This window comes from Echinops telfairi, unplaced genomic scaffold (genome assembly GCF_000313985.2).
Source record: "Echinops telfairi isolate 266 unplaced genomic scaffold, ASM31398v2 ScPeMD7_7457;HRSCAF=8495, whole genome shotgun sequence".
NCBI classification, from domain to species: Eukaryota; Metazoa; Chordata; class Mammalia; order Afrosoricida; family Tenrecidae; genus Echinops; species Echinops telfairi.
In genome coordinates, this window is record NW_022111357.1 from 17110965 (window position 1) to 17126409 (window position 15445).

Sequence of the window (15445 nt, forward strand, 5' to 3'; positions counted from 1 at the left end):
TTGAATTGGGCTATCTTTGAGGGTGTTGGGTAGTATCTCATTGTTGTTTTAATTTGCATTTCTCTTACGGCTAATGATCGGGAACATTTTCTCAGATGTTTATTGGCCATATGGATTTCTGCCCTTGTGAAACTTCTATCAGGTCCTTTGCCCACCTCCTCAGTGGGCAACTAGTTTTTTTCTTTTTGGAAGCTAGAAGTGTAATAAGGCCTTTGTCTGATAGGTCATTGCTAAAGATGTTTTCCCAATCCGTGGGCTCTCTTATTACTCTCTTGGTGAATTCTTTCGATGTACACAGGTGTTTTATCTTCAGTATATCCCACTTGTCAATTTGTGATACACCTGTGTTTGTGTCCTTCCCTATATTTCCGATAGCCTATGTATTTCCTGTGTCAAAGTTCTCAGGTGTGTCCCAATTCCCTCATTGATGGCCCTAATAGTTTGAGGTTTTACCTCAAGGTCTGTGATCCACCTTGAGTTTATTCTTGTGCATGGTGTGGGTAAGGATCTTGCTTCATTTTTCTGCAGGTAGATATCCATTTTTTTCAGCACCACTGTTGAAGAGGATATCCGCTTCCCATTTGATATTTTTGGGGCCCTTATCAAAGATCAGTTGTCTGTATGTTGATGATTTTATTTCTGGGTTTTCAGTTCTTTTCCATTGGTCTGAGTAGCTATAATTATACCATTACTGTGCGGTTTTGACCACTGTGGCTGTATAGTACGTGCTAAAGTCAGGTAAAGCAAGCCCTACAACGCTGTCCTTCTTGAGCAGTTATCTGCTAATTCTGAGCTTCTTCCCTCTCTATATGAAGTTGGTAATCAGCTTTTCCAGTACTTTGAAGAAAGATGAGGGTAATTGTATCGGGATTGCATTACACTTATATAGTGCCTTGGGCAGAACTGACGTCTTTACTATATTGAGTCTTCCAATCCACGAGCATGGGATATTCTTCCATTTGTTGAGGTTACTTTTGGTTTCTTGTAATAGTGTTCTGTAGTTTTCCTCATATAAATCTTTTGTTCTTTTAGTCAGGTATATCCCTAGATATTTCAATTTGTGCTCGGCTATTTTGAAGGGTACCACCTTTTTGATCTCTTCTTCTGTGGTCTTTTCTGGTGTGTATAACAGTCCGATGGACTTCTGTTTGTTGATCTTGTATCCTGCCACTCTGTCAAACTCCTCTATTGCTTCCAGTACTCCCCTTGTGGAGCTTTTGGGATTTTTCCATATATAAAATCATATCATCTGTGATTATGATAGTTTCATCTCTTCCTTCCCCAGGTGAATACCTTTGATGTATTTTCTTTGCTTCATGTTGTTAGTTAAGACCTTGAGTACGATGTTAAATAAGAGTGGGGACATGGGGCATCCTTATCTGGTCCTCTTTTTCAGTGGGATTGTGTTCGTCTTTCCTCCATTGATTACCACATTGGCTGTTAGTTTTCCATGTATAGCTTGTATTTAGGAATTTCCTTCCATTCCTATCTTCTTGAGTATCGTAAACAGGAATTGGTGTTGGATGTTGTCTAATGCTTTTTTCGCATCTATCGATATTATCAAGTGGTTCTTAAAATTTTTCATGTCACTGTGGCGAATGATACTAATGGTCTTTCATATGTTGAACCAGCCCTACATCCCTAGTATGAATCCCACTTGGTCATGGTAAATTATTTGTTTTATATACTTTTGTATTCTATTAGCCAGTATTTTGTTAAGGATTTTTGCATCAATGCTCATTAGGGATATTGGTCTGTAGTTCTCAATTCTTGTGGGATCCCTGCCCGGTTTCGGTGTCAGAGTTATACTAACTTCATAGAAAGAGTTCAGGAGTTTGCCGTCTTTTTCTATGTTCTGGAAGAGTTTGTGTAGGATTGGTGTCAGTTCTTCCCTGAATGCGTAGTAGAATTCTCCAGTGAAGCCATCTGGTCCAGGGAATTTTTTTGTTGGTAATCCCTTGATGACCTTGTCTATTTCTTCTATTGCTATGGGTCTGTTAAGATTGTTGATGTCCATCAGGGATAGTCTAGGGAGGGATTGTTTTTTCAAGAATTTTTCCATGTCTTCCAAGTTGTTGAATCATTGGAGTACAGTCCTTCTTAGTACTGTGTAATTATCCTTTTGATTTCATTAGAGTCTGTTGTAATGTCCCCTGCTTCATCCCTCATTCTTGCTATTGAAATTTGTTCCTTCCTTTCTTTGTTTAGGTTTGCCAGCAGTATGTCGATTCTGTTTATCCTTTCAAAGAACCAACTTTTAGCAGCATTAATTTTTTCCATAGTTTTCTTATTTTCCCTCTCCTGAATCTCAGCCCTGATTTTTATTATTTTCTTTTTTTATTAGTAGGATTGTCCTGCTGACTCTGCTCCAGTTGTTGTAATTTTGTGCAAGCATATCAATCATGAGTCTCTCTTCCTTTCTCAGGTGTGCATGTATTGCTATGAAACTTCCTCTGATAACTGCCTATCCTGTGTCCCATAAGTTTTGGTACATCGTGTTCTCATTCTCGTTGGTTTCTAGAAAATTCCTGATTTCATCTCTGATCTGTGCTAGTATGCACTCCTTTTGCAATAGAGAGTTATTTATCCTCCAATTGTTTGCTCTTGTTTTCTTCGTCTTGCTTTTGTTGATTTCCAGCCTTATGGCACAGCGGTCAGAGAGAGAGGTCTGTATGATAGCAATGTGCTTAAATTTATGCAGATTTGACTATGCCCCAGCATGTGGTCTGTCTTCGAATATGTGCTATGCGGGTTTAAAAAGAATGTGAATTTTTTTGTATTTGGGTGAAGAGCTCTTCAGAGACTTCTTAGTAAAAGCCTGGCTTAAGGAAGTTTATGATCAACTCTACCCAGGGTGTTTTTCTCTGCTATTTCAGGTTAACTGCAAATATCTTATCTCTTGGAAGCTTTATTTTCTTCGGTTAAGAATTTCACACTTTACTCATTGAACAGTATTTTGACTTTTGACAGAATCGAGATGTCTTTAATTCTATTTATTAGCATTTACTATTTAATTAAACTTGCTTGTAGCTTCAAGCTACCACATATAATCTTCCCTGCCCAAACACCCTTGATTTTCTCTCAGTGCTGCTGAAAAACCTGGCCTTCATGATGACAGGCTGCTTTGGGAACTTATCCTTCCTGATCACACCTCATCAGTGGTGGGAGTGACTCAGGGCTTATTCGTGACAGCATTTACCTTTGTCTGCTCACTGACCAGGTTCTACAGTTTATTGAGGTTGACAGTTGGGCAGAAGCGCTGGTTCCTCTTCAGGTGCTATTGCCTCATTACAACTATCCCAACATAACCTGGATAATATTTGTCCAAGTTGCGCCAGCGGTGAGGCGTGTCACTGGTAGTACCCCTGCTTCCTTCCTGGATGTTCCATGCTTGCCCTCCTGGCCTCTTAAGTTTCCTGGTCTTACTCGGTCTGGATTATGTGTCAATGGCCAAGCAGAAAGAGAGCTGTTGCCCATTTTGAAATCTTTACTGAGGAACTATTAATTCCCCCCAGTCTGTGTGAATGTACAAGCGTTAGTCATCTATTAATTTATGACAAATCACTAGTAACTTACAACATTGAACATCCTCCTGCACCTCCTACTTAGTGTGGTGCAGGAAATCGAGACTGGCTGCGCTAGGTAGTTCAGAGTCAGAGTCTCTGAGGTTGTAATCACAGTGCGGCTGGAGTAGAGTCATGTGACACCTCTGCTGGAGCTGGAGCGCCTGCTTACCCTCTGGGGGCAGTAGGTCTCAGTCTCTCTCTCTCTGGTGAGTCCCTTCATGTGACAGCATGAGTGTTCTCACAGAATGAATTCTTCCAGAGTAAGTGCCAAACGGGTGAAAGCAAGAGACGCTTAGTCTCTAAAATCTTCACATCATTTCCACTGCATTGTTTCAGTCCATACTCAGGGTTCCGCAGTGGCCCATGGACTCGGTATACTAAAGAAAAACATCCCTGTCATCTTCATATGACTAGCATTTGGGGTTATTACCTTCCATCTTTCTATACTTTAACTTCTATTGTTTGCTTTTCACTGCCATTCATTTTTTGTTTAAGGTTCTCAAAGGAATGCTGGTGCTCACATTGTTCTTTCCGCCTTTTTTCTCTAATAGAGGTACTACGAAGGAGATAGAGGGCTAAGGGAAGCTGGACTCTGACACACAGAAATAAGGGTCAAGATTTCCAAAGCCATTAGCCCTGATGATTAGCCAAGATGGGATAGAATTTCGGTGGCATTCAGCCAACAGTCCCATCCAGTACAGGCTTTCATTTTTGTCATCCTTCCTTTCTCTCTGCAGCAACTACAGTTTCTCAACAGATGGTTTCAGTGGCTCGGGAGGCAGTGGTAGCCATGGTTCCTCAGTGGGTGTCCAAGGCGGTGTGGACTGGATGAGGAAACTGGCTTTCCGCTACCGAAAAGTGAGAGAAATCTATGATAAGCATAAAAGCAACGTGGGTGGTAAGTTCGTGTACAAGCAGTCTAATTGTGTTTGTGATTTCCTGTTTTCTTTTTCAAGGATTCCTTAGATCTGCCTGGCAACTGCTTATAAATGTTTGTCAAAGTACCATTTAAACTGTTTAAAAATAGGAGGTTTAATTCAGATTCTTTGGGAGAGGAGGCCTGTTGTTGTATGTGGTGATTCGAATCCACCCAGAGTTCACAAGTAGAAAGACCTGGTGATCTACTGTAATACTGTGGTATTACAGGTTGTACTGTGATTTGAAGAACCTTAAAATTTCTTTCTACCCAGAAATACAAGTGTCAGATGCCACTGTGCCTAATATTATTTAGAATTAATTACTTAGATTATTAAAATTAAAAGAGGCATTTGAGATCAAATCTAAACCCCTCACTTTTAATAGGAATAATAACAAATGTGGGAGTTACGGGGTCACCTTACTATTGTCACAAAGCACATTAGTGACCACACCACAGCATGTGGAGCCGAAACTAGAAACAGGCCTTTGAAGAGTGGGTTTGTTCATTCCTTTTCAGCCCTCGTGAACCAGATAAAAATCATAAGCTCCAAGGATTTCAGACCCCGACTCAGTCCCTTTTTTATTGATTAGATCTTCTCACAATTCAGAGCTGTTACCTGTTATGTTTGCCACTCCATGTCTCTACCTTTCCTCTTTCACAGACAAGCGTCTTTCTTCTGTTAGTTCCATATACAACCCAGTTCTCTGGTCCTTTCCCGGGATGGTTCCTAGACATGACCTCCTGAAGAAAGTGATGTGTAGCACTCAGTGAAGCAGATTAAAAGTAATTTCCACTTATGTTTTGCAAAATGTGGATTAACAAAAATACCACATCATGTACTACTTAACTATACTGTCTTATTTTGTTTCATTTTATCAGAAATATTAAGTAAACCTAATTCTAGTCTTGCATCGCAAACCCATCAATCTGAGAACAAATACTACTCCTAGTTCTACTCACAGAAACGCCATTGGCTTTTAAAATACATGGTCTCTCTTTTTACCTTCACTATGGAAAATTCAGTCAAATTTATTTTAAGTCCTGTGTCTTTGATCAGATTAATTGTTTTGCTCATGTCCAATTGTTTGGTCCCATCCCATATTTAATCTGCTAAAGTCTTTCCAAAATACGTAACAAGTAAATGACATTCAGAGAATTGGTCATTCAGCTCAGAATGTCAGCTAGTCACTATGGGAGTTAGTGCCTGAGATCGAAAGCAACCACCTTTCAGTGCAGTCTTAGGCAGGTTCCATTTCATCCCTAGGCTTTGGCATCTTAAGAAAGAAAGACATTAAAACAGCTCTGGTGACATTGTTGGGTGAGCATTGGACTCCTAACCTCAAGGTCAGCAGTTCAAACCTGCCAGCTGCTCAGAGGGGTTCTCTGTGGAAATAAATAGACTAGCTCAGTAATTCAGTGACTCACACCATTTCTAGATTGAATTTATGAATTGCTTCTTCAGTGTCAGCAAGGATATGTTGACAAAGTAATAAATGTGTCTGCTTTTATTCCCAAAGGCCTCCTCAGCCCACAAAGAAAGGAAGCATTGCAGAGACTAAGAGCAGAAATTGAAGTTTTAACAGATTCCTGGTTAGGAACAGCCTTAAAATCTTTACTTCTCATCCAGTCCAGGTATGACATGGTACTTTTCGATCTCACCCTCTCCAAGACACACTCTTTCCTCCCCCAGCAAATGTCTCAGGCAAAATAGGTTGCAAGGGGGAAGGTTTAAGTAGCCCTGGGTTAAGTGATTGTGTTTGTCTGGGTAGACTAGAGAAACAAATCCATAGACACTCATATGTGTATGAGAGAGCTTTATATACAAGAGCAGATGAATATTGAGAAAACAGCCCAGTCCAGAGCAAGTCCTTAAGTCCGATATTAGCCCCTATGTCTGATACCAATCTGTAAAGTCCTCTTCAGACTCATGAAACACATGCAATGACACCAAATACAGGAAGATCACAGTCTAGTGGGAGGGAAGTCTTGTGGATCCAGTGTTGGTGTAAGCATCTTAGCGCCGGCAGGGGTCTCTGTGTGGCTTCTCCAGCTCCAGAGGTCTGGATCCATCAGCACCTCTCCATGTGGCTTCTCCACAGGGATGTCTCGCAGGGAGTGAGCCTTGTCAGTAGAGAGTCTCCAGGGGAGTAAGCAGAGAGAGAGAGAGTCTCCCGCCTCCAGGGAGGAATACAGGAGTTCCCAGAATCCTCAGGAGAAGGCCATGCCCACACAGAGGCCGCATTGGCTGTGACCTGATTGACAGCCTAGACTCCACCCCTTCATTCTGAATCTTCAGATTGACACCAGATTATGTAACTGCCACAGTGATGCAGAACTGTATTTAGGTTGATAGAGGCAAAATCATTTTATACTTAGAGCACACATTAAAGTGTTAACAATTACATTTGTTAAACTCTTTTCCCGTCATCTTACTTTTTGCCTTTAGGATAACACTAATGATGCCCTTAGTTTTGTTTTGTTGTTGTTATTTTGTTGCTTAGTATCCCATAATCTCTAGGCCAAAAGATGGCCCTAGTATATCACAGAACACATGTAGGAGACATATCACAAATGTACCAAACACAGGAAGTTCCACGAAATGTTCCAAACCAACTTAAGGATAGACAAGTCAAAAGAAAACTGGTACTATAAGCAGATGAGGAGATTTCAGTTTAACGTGTAGAATGAGAAATACAGTCATATCTACACGAATACCTTCCTGCCACTCTGTCAGTGTAGTAACTCCAAGTGCACAGCCTACTAGAACAAGTGATTCCATGACAGGACGTGGTAGGTATCCAGCAAAGTTAAAGGCTGTATGCAGTAAATCTGTTGTTACTGTGTACGGAGCAGAGAAGCTTCCTATCTCACTCACGGGCTGAATTACACTCATGAAATAGCACAGCTACTGAAAGCTCTCTGCTTGTTTGTTTCTCTGTAATACAGTATCAGTAGCACAGATTCGCAGTGTTGACCGGAAGGCCTAGTGAACTAGAATGATCGAATAAGACCAAGACTATGAGGGATACAAACGAATTTAATGTTTGCTTTTAAATAAAGAATACTAACAAATATGAATTATTTAGAACAGTAATTTTGAGTGTTGACACTGAACAACTACTATGCCTTTTAAGGTTAATTTTTAATAGTTTTCTCCTAGAGAACTGACCTTTGTGAATTTTTTGCTCTAAGGTTAGTTTTTACCTTTTTAAAACTTCTTTCTCTTTCTCTTCCAGAAAAAACTGTGTAAATGTTCTGATCACTACCACCCAGCTGGTTCCAGCTCTCGCCAAAGTTCTCTTATATGGACTAGGAGAAATATTTCCTATTGAAAACATCTATAGTGCTACCAAAATTGGTATGATTTTTTTTTTCTCTTTCTTGTCACTTGCCCTTAAAACAATACTACTTATGATGCCTTTATTATTTTTTGTTGTTGGTTTTTTTTTCCTTCGTTTTTTTTTTTAACTTGTTACCAGAGTATATTTATATAACGCATTTACCAGTTCACATTTTCATGTGTACAGTTTGGTAACAATACAATGATCATGTTTCGTGATGCATTTATTATTTGCCAGAGCTGCTCTTCTGTGCTACATACATGTAAAACAGCACAAGGGCCATATCTGACCTTCTCTGGCTACACAAGGGAGGAGGAGACTCCAACACCACCCACTTGCCCCAAGACAGAGGTCAAAAGATTTTAAAAGGCAGAGGTCAGAGATACTCCCACCCCCATTTTTCTTTCCCCTATTCTTATACCAACCATTCATCCCACAAGACTCCACTTTTCTGCTGGGTTCCATAATCCATTGCAACTGCCAAACAGAACTCACAGGCAGTAGGGTAGTTAACATGTTACCGCAACCTGGGCTCAGAAACATTAAGGATACAGTCATTGGCCCACAGCACCATCTCTCCTCAGCCAGCACCCAAGTCTCTGTCAGTCACCTGGTCCCTTGGCCTCTGCTTCCATGGGCCAGGAAGCCAGCCTGCATCTCTGTCTCACAGGCTCATCGTCTTGGTGCTGTAACTATTTTCTTTCACATGGTCTGGATGTCGTAGCCTCTGGTGCCTCTGGTCTTGGCCCCCACAGGAGACAGAGATCTAGACTGTGCTCCACTGGTAGCTCTTATTCCGTGACAACCTAGGATTTCCTCCTGTTTCTGAGATCGCTGTTTTATATGGAGGCGTGATCTTGTCTTTCAGCAGACCGTACCCCCAAGGAAACAAAAGATTCACACCCTTTAGTAAAGTGAAGACTTCATCTACCCCACCTTAATCCTGTTGATTAGATGACAGAGAGCTCCCTCCAAAATGTGATTATAACCATAGGCATTAAGGCTAGAATTGATCATACATCTCAATATAATACCTACAATCCTCACAGAGCCTCTGATACTCCTGAGTAAGCCGTTGAAATTTAACAGTTACGTAGCTTGTCAATAACAGCTAATAAATAACATAAACTGGATTCAAATCCAATTCCATTGAATTTTAAACTTAAGCTCTTTTATAAGAATTTAGAAATCCCTTTTTTGCTTCATTTTAAGTTTCTTTCCACAGAAAGAGTATTGTGTAGTAGTATGATGGAAAAGGCACTAGATTAAAAACTGAAAGGACCGGGCTTTACATCCTGACACCCCTGTTTACTAGCACTTAACGTAGGCCCCTGAGCTTCACTGTCTCGTGTAAAATGAGGATCCATCAGGTAGGTTGTGAAAACCAAATGACACTGTGTAGTGAATGCACTTTTACCCTAAAAGTTTACTTTAGAGTACCAAGTATATGAAATGATACTCGGTAAGTATCTGCTTAATTAATTAATTGGCACCTTAGAGTGTGGGTACTTGGAAGTCATTAACCAGTTGTTCAGCCGAGGAGCCAGCAGAATGTCTCACACCAATCCCTGTGTTCTGGGAAGAGTGATGACAAACATTCCGTTCTCTCCAAATCCTTCAGCTTCCTCCTCCAGTGTACCAAGAGAGAGTATTCTGGACTTTGAAAACTGCCCTGGATATGTACTTTTTAGTCTATACCTGGTGATCAGTTTTCTCCATGAAAAGAAAACATATTTAGCAAGTTAAGGAAGAGAAACAGCAAGGTATAGAGTCATGAACTTCATAACATCTCTTCAAATAATGCCCAAGCACATATTCAGCCACAGTCCTGTGAGGTTTTAATAGAGTCCAGATACCCTGATCAGAGAATACTAGGTACAGAACTTAGCCTCTCCCCACACAATACATGTATCTCATGACTTGCATGCAAAGCAATGTTATGCTGCCAAATGTATAATAGTATAGTGTATAGATAACTTGTGTCTTAATGGTTGTAGTAAAGCCTGTTACTGGCTTATATAGATATTATTCTTTCTATCTGTAATGTTTGCTGTATAACAGTGTATGCTTCAGCTTGTAAGCTGAACATCTAGTCTCGTACATCATGCATCTTTTGAGTGTTGTAGTATCATCTGTTTAATTTTTTAAAAATATTGTCATGAAGTACATCATGGCTTCAAAATGCAACACGACCAGAGTTAGTGATGGCATCCACAAGAGGCAAAAAAGAAGTATCACTTTGGTAGCACAGCACATGATTACTAAACCACCAAACTCACCTCCATCAAGTCCATTTCTCACTCCTACCACCCTGTACCACAAAGTAGAACTGTCCCGGGAGTTTTCAAGGCTGTACATCTTTTTTTTAAATTTTTAATATAAGCACTCCCCACCACCCCAGTTTTATTGGCACATAATCCACATATTAAACAATGGAATCATTCAATCATGTCAAGCATTGTACAATCAGTTTCAGAACATTTTCTGTCTTTTCCCCCATGATTAAATCACCTTTAAAATGAGTTGTTTAATCATTCGGTTCCAGTGCTCTCTCACCCTCCTGCCCTCATTGTTTACTCCTGAGATCCTCTCTCCCCATCTCCCACCCACTCAGCCCTACATCCCCTACAAACCCTCACATCACTTATTATCTCTGTGCATCCACTCCTCTGTGCTCACAAACTGGTAAACCCAACAGAAACAATAAAGAACAAAAACGAAATGAAGTGGTAAGGATAACACAATCGTTATGTAAAGATTTAAAATACCAACAATGAGCAAGAACGAAAAGACGTCCATCAATATTTAAAAAGCCAGGGAAGGAATTTTTGTCATGGAACAAACAAGGGATCCTTGCACCTAGAACAAATTCAGGTTGGGGCTAAAGCAGTGGTTCTCAACTTGTGGGTCGCGACCCCTTGGGGGGGGCAGTTTTGAATAACCCCTTTCACAGGGGTCACCCGATTCATAACAGTAGCAACGAAAATAATTTCATGGTTGGGGGTCACCACAACAGGGTCATGGCATTAGGAAGGTTGAGAACCACCGATATAGATTCTAAGAATTCTTGCAAATCAAAAAGCAACAAACAGCATAATAGGAAAATGGGCCAAAAAAACTGAACAGTTACAAGGGAGGAAACCCCAATTATCAGTAAACAAAAAGTTCCGTAGCCTCACCAGTAATTAATAAATGCAGATTAAAATGTAATACATTTTGCACACATCCGATTGAAAAAAATTAAGCCCTACAGTGTGCAAAGCTTTTTGTTAAGGAAATGGCACCTTTTACTCTGAAGATCAGAGTGAAAGTAGATACAAGCCTTTTGAGTTCGTCAACCGGAAAGAATCAAGATGCACAAGCAGGGAGTCCTGCGCTGTGCGGTCAGCACACTCAGCTGGCAGAAGCATTGGAGGTTCGAGTCTCCCCAGAGGCACCTCAAATGAAAGGCCTCAGGATCTACTTTCTTCCCCAAACTCCACACTGGACATCCGAGAGCGCCGTTTTATCCTGGCACACATGGGCTAGCCATACATCAGACCACAGCAAGTCATTTTTTGTTTTAATGATAAATCATTTAGATATATACAGGGGGGTATGCCCCAAAAATGGAATGTTTTTTCAAAGGTATGTATTTAAATTTTTTTCCATACCCTATTTAAATTTTTTTACCAAACAACCTTATCACCTGCAAAGTACTTTCCATTCCACTTAATACATTTGGCAAATCTACAATTCCATTCTTGAAACATTTTTCAAACTCCTCTGTTTGGATAACTGACAGCACCTCCCTCATTTTTTTTTCTTCACGTCTTTTATGTCATCAAATCGCTGTCCTTTCATGGCCCTCTTCATTCAGAGAAACAAAAGGAAGTAGCGTGGAGCGAAGTCAGTTGCATGGGGCAAGAAAGGCATGCCATTTTTTGCCAAAAACTGGTGCACTGAGGTGGCTGCATGAGCAGCTGCATTGTTGTGGTGGCAAAACCAATCCCCCATCTGCCGCAAATGTAGGCCTCTTTTGTCACACACTGTTAGGCAATCTTTTCAGAACCTATAAATAGAAAGATTGATTAACAGTCTGACCTGGTAGAACAATCTCCAAATGCACTATCCACCTCACATCAAAAAAAAAAAAAACAACAACAAATGAGCATGGGTTTTTTTGGGGGGGTACCCCCTCATATACTCTAGAATAGTATGGTGAATTACTCATTGGGCAGCTAACCACACAGTCATGTTTGAAACCCACCAGCCCCCCTGAAGGAGAAAGCCAAGGCTTTCTATTCCCTGAAAGAACTGCATTCTTTGAAACCCACAGAAGCCGTTCTACCCTGTCCTGTATGTCCCCAGGAGTCGGCATCGCCTCAAAGGCAGTGAGTGAGAATGGGTATCTGGTTACTGCTGTTCCTAAGTCAGATCCTGTTTGTATAGAGTTTTACCAGTGCATGGCTATGGCCGTGCATTTGCATAGCTGCTTCTGCACTGCAGTAATAGTTCATTCACTGAGGCAGAGCACATAGGGCCCACCCAACCTAAAATACTTACTGCTGGCCCTTGACAGAAAATTGTCAGCTTCTGCCCTTGAGTAATTGTCATGCGTCCAAAGAGACATATATAAGTAGTTTTTAGCCCAACTTGTTAGTAATAGCAAACAATTAAAATAACCTGCACTTAACTATAAACAGAAAATGGAGACATGCATACATTTGAATTATGGACTAGTACAAGGGACTTCATGGAAAATCGGAATTAAATGATAAGGAATTGTTCCACAGTTTTTTAAGCTCCCTTGTTTACTAAAAAAGTGAAAGAACTAAAACTGCATATTTTGCATAAGGATTAATATGAAAAGCAAAGTTGGACATGCAAAGCAAGTTGCATCTGCCTAAGGATATTGTGTAATATTTATACAAAAGTTGAGCAATTCAGACCAATACCCTATATTGTTTATGGAGAAAAAGGAAGCAAGAAGAATGGCAGTAGGTAGGGTATTGGTAATATTCTTTCAGCCTGAAGTACTCATAAAAGGTTCTAAGATTTGGTAAAGCTAGGTGGTGATGCAGGCATTTGTGTAGTCATTGACAAGGGATTTAGGAAGAGGGGGTATTTGAAAGCCTTGCGTGTCCACACCTGAAAGCTGCATTTCCTGTCATGTTTGTTGCGTGAAGTGTTGGCTCTCCATGGGTGTTCTGGCTAATGGAAAGATGCTGTTCCCTCCAACAAGAAGGTGCTTGTGTGGCGATTTTCTTCTGTCTGCGTTCATCCACAGCTAATTTCTGAAGTTGCAGGGGTGCCTGGTGCCATGGTAACCACAGTTGGGGGCTGGAGGATTCACTTTTCCAATACTGTAAAATGGGAACTAGAAAAGGAAAGATTTTCCAGTTCCTTGGAAATGATTCTCAAAATTTTATGGCTTTCTTAATAACCATTTTGTGATCTTGGACATTGAGCTCTCAGAATCACTTCTGAAAATGTCAGACGTGTTTTTGATTGGGGAAGCCCAGGAATTCATTTTCTCCAAAGTCTGGTCTGGTCTTGCAGTTCACCGGCTTTAAATGCTTGACGTTTGGTAAGCTGACTATATTCACTGACCTCATCTCCCCCACGGGAAAGCTCATCTCCAGACTAGTTTAGAGAAGTGTGTAAATAAGGATGTATATTCACCAACTATACTAGAGTCGTGTTTTCTTGCAGCGTCTTGTTGACTTTGACTGTTCATAACTGTCTTAGTCCCCTCATCATTTAGAGGAGAAATTCCAAATCTATTTTCCAACATCGTGATTGCACTCCAGGGCATTAAAAGCATCTCTAAGGCCTGGTCCTCAAGGTCTGAGACATGCCCAGTCTTAGGGGAAAAGCCGAAACTCTGACTTGGTTTTTCCTGTAGACTGGTCATAAGTTAGGCTGTGGGTCTGGCAGAGGTTGGCAGATGTTAGGATAGAATCAGAGCATTAGAAGAGCTTGATGTTAGTGGAATTCTTTGATGTTTTAGACTGAATTGGGCCTGAGGACATGGACTACAACTCCCTAAATGTATGAGATTAGTATTCACTTATACAGCAAACACTGATTAAGCATCTGCTGAGACGACAAGACATAGTCATACTATTATAAAATGTTAGCCCAACGGACAAGCGTGGTACATTGAAGGGATTGAAATGGGTAAGTTGGAACAAAATGTGTATTAATTGTTGAATGTAAACCCCAAACCTGCCCTGTGCACCTATAGATCCCCAAAAAGGAGAGAAACATATAAACCCACATGGAGGCCAGGTTCAGAAGCAGCTTTACATTTTGTCTAATGAATATGATTTTCTTGCTCCTTTCCCCAAAGAAATGAGGGAGGGGCCAAAATACTCTTAAGCCAAGCCTTGTATTGGAACGGGAAGATTGAAGACCAGGCAGGACTGGTGTCTGACTGAGGTGACTGGTGCACCTATTTTAAAGTGACAAATGGGCTACGGCTATCAAAGGCTTGCATTGCTCAGATAAACCAGTCAAGGCTTCTGGGTATGACTTTGTCAGTTCTTGTCATTTACATTGCAGTCGTCTTAAATTTGTGTATTTTTATATTTATTATCACAATTTTCCAGCAGATGGCAGTCGAGTATCTTGAGGAAGAGGCACCTTTTTCTTATTCACACAGGAACCGTGGCATTAAGCCACTGGATCTGGCAAGACGCACGGGCAGAGCATGAGAAGGTTAAGGGAGCAGGATGAAGAAGGAGCAGATTTAGGACCAGATTCCTTGATGACAGTGGCAGGGAATTCAGTAGAAGAGATAGTGAAGAAAGAGCAAAGGAAATCACCTCCTTTTTACTGATGCCAATAGTCTTGCCCATGGCACTACCTCCTGTGACTGCTTTAGCTACTGGTGCGAGAGATTTGAGTGTGGCACACTAGCATGCTTCTCAGAATTGTCTGCAGTGGATTTCACTCGCCCGTCCCCACATGAGCACAGTTGTGTGACGGCACCGGACAGCAGGGCAGTGCAGTGCTCTGTTGGTCAGTGTCTGGGAGTCCGAATTGACCTGCTGGCACTAGCAACACATGGTCCATTTCAGTGAGGTACCCTATGTACTCGAGTATAAGCCAACCCGAATATCAGCCGAAGCACCTAATGTTACCACCAAAACTGCATTAAAAACTCAGCTTATACACGAGTATACACAGTAATAGCTCATCTGTAGTTAGAAAATACAGTAGTGGGGAATTTTCAGTTGTGACACATGATCCTGCCACATGGGTCATTGTTTGGATTTCCCCACTGGATGACACAAGCCCCACCCCTAGGGCTGCTTCTGGTAAATGAAGAAGTGGAGAGAAATGGCTGTTAGCCTGTTAGTTACCATGGACACGCTTCTGTGTGACGCTTTCATTTTCCTTTCCTGCCCTAGCAAATTCCCCTCAGAATTCCCTGCATCTTGGCACAAGGGCCAGAGCCCCGACGAGTCAGGAGCGCCAACTCCAAATTCTGGCTCAGCTATCAGCTTATTTGTGATCTAGGTTGAATCACTAACTTCTGAGTTCTGTTAAAGCAATAAAACAGAGTGCTGCCCATCTCAGTGGGTTACTTTAAGAATTAAACAAAAGAGTAAGTTGAACAGTAGTTTGTAAGC

The 15445-nt window shown here is 41.1% G+C and overlaps 1 protein-coding gene across 4 annotated transcripts in view; it reads left to right on the plus strand.

Annotated features, from left to right (window-relative positions):
• EYA3 (EYA transcriptional coactivator and phosphatase 3) overlaps window positions 1–15445 on the plus strand; it is a 102532-nt gene that overhangs the window by 78925 nt on the left and 8162 nt on the right. For all 4 annotated transcript variants that reach the window (XM_004705058.4, XM_013005348.3, XM_045298981.1 and 1 more), the window contains 3 exons: window positions 4304–4464; window positions 6003–6117; window positions 7722–7843. In XM_004705058.4, coding sequence (XP_004705115.2) covers window positions 4304–4464; window positions 6003–6117; window positions 7722–7843 — 398 coding nt within the window. The remainder of the gene's footprint in view (window positions 1–4303; window positions 4465–6002; window positions 6118–7721; window positions 7844–15445) is intronic.